The 8,209-nt window shown below is 40.9% G+C and overlaps 1 protein-coding gene across 1 annotated transcript; it reads left to right on the top strand.

Annotated features, from left to right (window-relative positions):
* Nucleotides 1-3,458: 3,458 nt before the first annotated feature.
* LOC104881599 (extensin-like) lies at nt 3,459-5,061 on the top strand. The gene is made up of 3 exons (XM_059742717.1): nt 3,459-3,842; nt 4,720-4,802; nt 4,926-5,061. Exons 1-3 carry the CDS (start codon nt 3,459-3,461, stop codon nt 5,059-5,061), a joined length of 603 nt encoding a protein of 200 aa, XP_059598700.1.
* The last annotated feature ends 3,148 nt before the right edge of the window (nt 5,062-8,209 follow it).

Raw genomic sequence — 8,209 nt, 5'->3', positions numbered from 1 at the left:
GGAAGCAAAGCCAATTCGTCAACTTCAAAGAAGATTGAATCCTCATCTACAAGAGGTGGTGCGAGCTGAGGTGCTGAAGCTACTTCAAGCAGGAATCATTTACCCTATATCTGATAGCCCTTGGGTGAGTCCTACTCAAGTGGTACCAAAGAAGTCAGGGATCACAGTGGTTCAGAATGAAAAAGGAGAAGAAATTACTACACGTCTCACTTCAGGTTGGAGGGTGTGTATTGATTATAGAAAGTTGAATGCTGTAACCAGGAAAGATCATTTTCCATTGCCATTTATTGACCAAGTGCTGGAGAGAGTCTCTGGACATCCGTTCTATTGCTTCTTGGATGGGTATTCAGGGTATTTTCAGATTGAAATTGATGTGGCAAATCAGGAAAAGACCACTTTTACATGTCCATTTGGAACATATGCTTATAGGAGAATGCCTTTTGGTTTATGCAATGCACCTGCTACATGTCAAAGATGTATGTTGAGTATTTTCAGTGATATGGTGGAGCGAATTATGGAGGTTTTCATGGATGACATCACCGTATATGGAGGTACATTTGAGGAATGTTTAGTTAATTTGGAAGCAGTTCTTCACAGATGCATTGAAAAAGACCTGGTGCTCAACTGGGAGAAATGCCATTTTATGGTACGTCAAGGAATTGTCCTTGGCCATATCATCTCTGAAAAAGGCATTGAAGTTGATAAAGCAAAGGTGGAGCTTATTGTCAAATTACCATCCCCAACAACTGTAAAAGGAGTAAGGCAGTTCCTTGACCATGCAGGGTTCTATAGGAGTTATAAAAGGTTTTTCAAGTCTTTCAAAACCTCTTTCTGAGCTGTTAGCTAAGGATGCTAAGTTTATATGGGATGAAAGATGTCAAAAAAGCTTTGATCAACTGAAGAAATTTTTAACAACAACTCCAATAGTGAGAGCCCCTAACTGGTAAATTACCTTTTGAACTGATGTGTGATGCCAGTGACTTTGCTATAGGAGCTGTGCTTGGCCAAAGGGAAGATGGGAAGCCCTATGTGATTTACTATGCAAGTAAAACACTGAATGAAGCTCAAAGGAACTACACAACTACAGAGAAAGAATTGTTAGTTGTGGTATTTGCTTTGGACAAATTTCGTGCTTATTTAGTGGGGTCTTTCATCATTGTCTTCACTGACCATTCAGCCTTGAAGTATTTATTGACAAAGCAAGATGCAAAAGCAAGGTTGATTAGATGGATTCTTTTGTTACAAGAATTCGATCTCCAAATCAAAGATAAGAAAGGAGTGGAGAATGTGGTAGCTGACCACCTTTCGAGGTTAGTTATAGCACATAATTCCCATCCCTTGTCTATTAATGATGATTTTCTTGAAGAATCACTCATGTTCCTAGTGAAAACTCCTTGGTATGCTCATATTGTTAATTATTTAGTAACTGGTGAAATTCCAAGTGAGTGGAATGCACAGGACAGGAAGCACTTCTTTGCCAAAATTCATGCTTATTATTGGGAAGAGCCCTTTCTTTTTAAGTATTGTGCAGATCAGATCATAAGGAAGTGTGTCCCTGAAGATGAGCAGCAAGGGATTCTATCTCATTGTCATGAGAATGCATGTGAAGGCCACTTTGCCTCTCAGAAAACAGGTATGAAGGTGTTGCAATCAGGGTTTACCTGGCTATCTCTTTTCAAAGATGCCCACATCATGTGTAGGAGTTGTGATAGATGCCAACGGCTTGGAAAGTTAACAAAAAGAAATCAAATGCCTATGAACCCCATTCTAATAGTTGAGTTATTTGATGTATGGGGCATTGACTTCATGGGACCTTTCCCAATGTCTTTTGGTAATTCTTACATCTTGGTGGGGGTGGATTATGTTTCTAAGTGGGTTGAGGCAATCCCCTGTAAACAAAATGATCACAGGGTGGTTCTCAAGTTTCTTAAAGAGAACATTTTCTCAAGATTTGGGGTGCCCAAAGCCATAATCAGTGATGGAGGTGCTCATTTTTGTAACAAACCTTTTGAAGCTCTGTTATCCAAGTATGGAGTGAAGCATAAGGTGGCTACACCTTATCATCCTCAAACTTTCGGGCAAGTTGAGCTAGCTAACAGGGAAATAAAGAATATATTGATGAAAGTAGTGAACTCCAGCAGAAAGGATTGGTCTATTAAGCTTCATGATTCATTGTGGGCATATAGAACAGCTTATAAGACTATTCTTGGCATGTCTCCCTATCGTCTAGTCTATGGCAAAGCATGTCATCTCCTTGTGGAAGTTGAATACAAAGCTTGGTGGGCAATAAAGAAGCTGAACATGGACTTGATCAGAGCCGGAGAAAAGAGATATCTAGACCTTAATGAGATGGAGGAATTAAGAAATAATGATTATATCAATTCCAAAGTTGCAAAACAGAGGATGAAGAAGTGGCATGATCAACTCATCTCCAACAAGGAATTTCAGGAAGGACAAAGAGTTTTATTGTATGACACAAGACTCCATATCTTTCTTGGGAAGCTCAAGTCAAGGTGGATAGGTTCGTTCATTATTCACCGAGTATATTCCAATGGAGTGGTGGAATTATTGAATTCAAATGGCAAGGATAGCTTTAGAGTCAATGGATATCGTCTTAAGCCATTCATGGAGCCATTCAAACCAGAAAATGAGGAAATCAACCTCCTTGAGCCTCAAAAAGCCTAAGCAAAGAAGGGTTTACTGGACGTGGTTTTACCACAGTCCAAAATTTTTTGTAGATTTTGTAAATTTTCAAGTTTTTCCATACATTTGATCTTAGTTTTTTATCTTAAATCATGTTTTTAGGTGTGTTTTAATCTTTTTGAATGATCCCAGGTGGAAGAAATTTCAAGGAAATTGAAAGGAAAAAAATCGGATCAAAATCGGAGCAAAAGCAGAGTGAAAACAGAGCTCTACGAGATTTCGCAGCCTAAAGAAAACTTCTGCGAAATGAGCATTTTGTTGTCAAATCATTCCGCAACACTTTGGGATTCTCTGCGAGAATTTTCGCAGCTGCGAAGGCGAGTTTGGCACACGAGTGCCACTTCGCAGCACAGGAACCCCCATTTCGCAGCTACGAAACGGCTGCGAAGCGGTAAAGCCCAAATTTCGCAACAAAAGTCTCATTCCGCAGGGTATTTCGCAATTGCGAAAGCGATTTTGGCACACGTGTGCCACTTCGCAGCATAGTGACATTAATTTCGCAGCTGCGAAATGCATTGCGAAGTGGCTGCGAAAATGGCGTTTTGCTGCGAAATTGGCATTATTCTGCGAAACTCAAACTGACCCTTAGTCTTCCGTTATTCCTATTTATACCGGTCATTTGAGCTGTGAAAAGGGTTTCAAAATCAGAGCGCGCCATTCTCGCAGGCTGTTCATCTTCTTCCTCGAGCCTCACCGCGCAAGTCTCCGGTCATTTTCTCCGATCCGCAACTCCGGCCAAATTTCGGTAACCCGAAATGGCGCGAACCAGAGGGGCCAAGTCTTCCTCTCCTTCAAGTCGCAAGCAAAGCTTGCGAAAGGAGCCAGTTCCAGATCCCGTTTCTAAGCCTTCGCAGCCAAGAGCAGTTCCTCCTCCAGTGAAGCCCGCGCCGCCGGCGAGGCGTTACCTTACCAGGTCAGGGGGTCGGCCACTACAAAAGAGACCCAGGGTTGAAAGCTCAGAACCCATTGACTTGACTGAGCAATCTCTAGAGCCCTCGTCGGTTCCAACTCCAGTTCCCTCGCCGATTCCCTCGCCAATTCAGCCTCCGGTGCCATCTCCGGTGCCGCAAGCAGAACCACAGGAGCCTCAGCCACCAATTCCAAAGCCCCAAATTCCAGCTGAAATAGCTCCGGAAGAAGTAATCAAGAGGCCAATGCTAACTCAGCCCCCAATTGAGGGAAATTTGGATTGTAGAGCTCGTCCATTCCACTCCGAGCTGTGCTTTGACATAGCCGCATTCCGATTGCAGCCGGAGCTTGCACAGTCATTCAACCTGCTGAGGAGATACCACATGGAGCACCTACTGACTCCGAGAGACTTTTTCTACCCAAGGGTAGCCATGGATTTCTATCAATCCATGACAACCAAACAGGTCAGGAATCCAACTTTAATTCATTTCACTATTGATGGGAGGCATGGCATATTGGGAGCACGCCATATAGCTAAAGCCTTGCGGATTCCCTATGAGCCAAGCCATTTCAATGATTTTAGAGCTTGGACCAGTCATACTGAGCTGGAGATGGTGCACACCCTGTCCAGATGAGCTGCTACGCGATCACATCTGTTGAGGGGGGAGCTTCCTCCAATCATGTTTCTGATTGATGTATTTTTGCGTCATAATCTCTACCCTCTGCAGCATTGGACTCAAAGAAGAGAAGTCCTCTTAGAAGCCCTGTACAAGATGTCTGAGGGATTTTTCTTTGGGCCTCATCATCTAATTCTGGCAGCCCTTCTCTATTTCGAAGAAAGGTACACAAAAAGAAGCTTCAGAGGGCTGATGTCATTCCCCTCCTCTTTCCAAGGCTGCTATGCCAAATTCTGGAGCACTTGGGGTATCCTTCTAAGCCTCAATTGGAGCGCAAGCGCATTTGACGTGAGCTATTCACTCTTAACAAATGGAACAACATGACAGCTTATAGAGTTGATCAGCCTGAGCGCCCACAACCAGCTGCAAGGAGAGCATCCCCATGACACATACCTGAGGGTATAACAGTTGCTGTTCCTGCCATTCCCAGAGCTCCACCAGCTACTCCAGCTTCATCTCAGCATCCACTTCAGTTGAGCCGAGGATGGCCATACCCATTTCTGAATATCGAGAGTTGTGCCGTGCATTGGAGACCCTCACAGCATCTCAGAGCAGTCTTGCTCAAGAGATGGCAGCCATTAGAGCATGCCAAGAGCAGATGTTGGCCACTCAGGCTCAACACACTGCCATCTTAAGGCAGCTCCAGCTTCATTTCGACCTGCCACCAGCTGTTGAGCCCTCTACATCTACCACAGCAGAGCCACACTCTCATCCTCCAGAGCCTCAGGCCCCATCTGAAGCACCAGCTGAAGAGGCAGACCCATCTGCCTAGCCCCAGCACCACCCACTCATCAATATATATATATATATATATATTGCTTTTCTTTTATGTATTTCATTTTTTTTAGTTGGAAAGAAATCCCATTATTTTGGTACTATATTTGGGATTGTTTGTATTGCTTTTCTTTTACATTGTACTCAAATAGATTAAAAGTAATACAAGTTTAATATTTCTTGTTAACCTTTAGCATTAAGTTATCCTTATTTCCTTTTCTCACATATTCTATTCTTTTTTAAACATGTGATTTCTCCAATCAATATGCGAAATTGATATCACTCAGGAGGTACCACTTCATCCCTTTAATTACAATCACTCATATCACATTGAGGACAATGCTCAGTTCAGTTGGGGGGAAATGAGGAAGGAAGTTATGCTAAATAAAATGAAGTATGCTAAGCCTTTTTAGTAATGCAATTATTTTGGTAAATTAGTTGTAGTTTTTGCTTTTTACTCTTTTTACTTTATTCTCCATGAATCTTGAGGAAAAATTTTCAAATTAAAACAGGAGAAATTGAACTGTTGCTTTTCACTTGACTTAGAGTATGGATTATGCTCACTAAAGTGGTTCAATTGTTGAAGCTTCTATTGAAATTGAATTTAGTTCTTCCACTTTAAGCTATTCACACACTGCACATTAGATTCCGATTATAACATGAAAAGCTATTTCCCTCTTGACTTAGGATAATTTTGGGACTTGGTATATTTGACCTCATTTTATAAAGTTGAAACACCTTGCAAAAGGCCAATGAGCCTTTGAAATAAAGAAAGTTGTTTGCTTGCCTTAAAACCCGAGCAAGGTCTGAGGGGTATATGGTGAAAATCTTTGAAGCCTGGTGCCCTAAGCCTTAATTGGTTGGGAGTCACCGACCTCAATGCTCGTTACAAGGGTGGATAGGTGGAGTTAGCATGTGGTAGATGCTTGGGTATAAAAAATTCATTCTCAAAAGTCCGGGGAAAAATCCGAGGAGTTAGTGGTTGAAAGATCCTTAAAACTTGATGCCCTAAACCTTAATTGGTTGGGAGTCATCGATGGACCCCCATTACATGGACAATTCAGAAAGATTACCCCATAAAGCCTCCTTAAAAAAAAAAAAAAAAAAAGTGTGTTCTTTCTTTATTGATTTTGGTCAGTTTGCTAAGTGTTGAAAAAAAAGATAGGTTGGGGGGAGAGATTAGTTTAGCATATTATTCTCGGAAGCTAAGGAACCAGTACACATAGATTTTTGAGGAAGAATAAAGTTTGGTTCTTTGAAAGTGGAAATGATTTTAAAACTTCAGTTTGCATAATGCATTCCCTTGTTTGACAGTGTTTAGCATAGTTTGTTATAACTCTTGTTGAAATTTGATTTTATATTTCTTTAAGGTTTCATGAGAGAATTAGATCATCATGCCACTTGAGAATTGTTTTTTATCAGCATGATGTTGTACATTATAGGTTAGTTTGCTTTTTATTTTCAATTTTTCTTTCCTATATTGCTAAGGGACTAGCAATATGTCGGTTAGGGGGAGTGATTACTACTCAAAAAGTGTTATTTGATAGCTTATAATTAATCCTTTTAAACACTTTTGAGTAGTAGTTTTGGTCTTTTAACTCAATTGGCATGTTAAGGACCCTTGAAAGCAATTTTAATCACTTTATGTAAGTTTTGGTGTTTTTGTTAGTAATTTGATCACCAAAGCAATTCAAGTTTGAGGAGAGTTTTGAGGAACCTTGGGTAAAGCTTGGAAGTCATTTGCCAAGAATAAATCCGCATTTGCAAGGAGAAAAAGTAAAGAGAATCTGCCATGAAGCATATTCTTGATGACAGTTGTAGCAGCCACTTTTGGAGCACTTTCTGGAGTCCAATTGATGCATTCTATATACCATTTCAAAGCTCAAGAAGTCAACAATCCAATGCTTCAAACGGAGTGCAATTCAGAGTTGAAACGAAGAAGTTGCAGCCAGTGGAAGCCAATCACTCCAAGCTGAAGGAAGCATTTTGCAAAGTGCTGCGAAATCACCCTTTTGTTGCGAAGTGATTTCGCAGCCTTTTTGTACAGTAGGGTGTATTTCCTTCTGAAGTTGCCCGATATATGCCGCAAGCTGGGAGCTGAGAACCTCAAGGTGGAAGCCAACTTCGCAACCCTGCGAAGATAGCATGTTGTTGCAAAATGATTTCGCAGCCCTTCTTGAGTGCCTGCGAAATCTCGCAAACACCATTTTCTCTTGCGAAATGGTTCTTGGAGCATCCCGATATTTGCTACCGACATTGGGAGATATTTTACATCAGATTTTTGTTGTCTAAATCCCAAAATACTCCTTGTAAGCCACCAATTACAAGATTCCTTAACTTTTAAGTTAATAAAAAAGAGTAAATATCTATGTAATAATAAGTTTTATATTATGTTCATATATATACCTCTCGGGAGCCTGTTCTTAGAGAGGAGATCATTTTGTAAAGTTTTGGGTAAGCAAGTAAAGTTCAGTTCTTTGTATTGCCTTATCTTCTCACTTTGTATTTTTATTTTCTTTGTATTGTCTTACCTTCTCACTTTGTATTTTTATTTTCTTACTAAGTTATGAACTCTCTGAGGAGTTTTCCCCAGAGAATGAGTAACTAAACCTCTAATTCCTTGGAGCTAAGGTTGTCGGGGAAGGTTCCAAGTGCAAGAATGCAAAGCTTTGTGGTTTTAGCTATTAATAAAGAGGAAGTGAAATCCTTTAGTGATTTCTATGTTTTTAGTTAACTTAAAACACCTTAGAGTCACCTGGGCCAACACTTGGTAAGGAAAGTGATTTCCAACCATGGAAATGCACTAGTTTACCCCTTGCGAGCCTCTGGGAGGTGACTTTAGGGTAGGATTTTCTAGAATAGCCAACACTTGGTAAGCTTTTGGACTCCAAGGAGACATCCATTAGTTATCTCTTGCGAGCTTTTGATGGGTAATCCAAGGTTAAAGATCACCTTGAATGGTTACGGCTTAGTGAGAGGCTTAAACCATTGCAAGTTGCATCAGTGAGAGAATTAAAGTGAAATCTAATTGAAGGAGGTATCTGTACAACACCGGTTAGAGAATTGACTATATGTTGAATCTCTAACGCGAGGAAAGGAACCATCTGACCGGAGCTATGTCTTTTGCATGAGGAACCACCCCAGTG

The sequence above is a fragment of the Vitis vinifera genome, chromosome 14 (assembly GCF_030704535.1).
Source record: "Vitis vinifera cultivar Pinot Noir 40024 chromosome 14, ASM3070453v1".
NCBI classification, from domain to species: Eukaryota; Viridiplantae; Streptophyta; class Magnoliopsida; order Vitales; family Vitaceae; genus Vitis; species Vitis vinifera.
This window is presented reverse-complemented; position numbering and strand designations above follow the sequence as displayed.

Coding starts and splice junctions, on each gene's coding strand:
- LOC104881599 (XM_059742717.1), top strand. CDS start 3,459: ATGGCGCGAACCAGAGGGGCCAAGTCTTCCTCTCCTTCAAGTCGCAAG. Junction 3,843..4,719: donor CTGAAATAGCTCCGGAAGAA/GTAATCAAGAGG, acceptor TGCCATTCCCAG/AGCTCCACCAGCTACTCCAG. Junction 4,803..4,925: donor CCCATTTCTGAATATCGAGA/GTTGTGCCGTGC, acceptor TGCCATCTTAAG/GCAGCTCCAGCTTCATTTCG.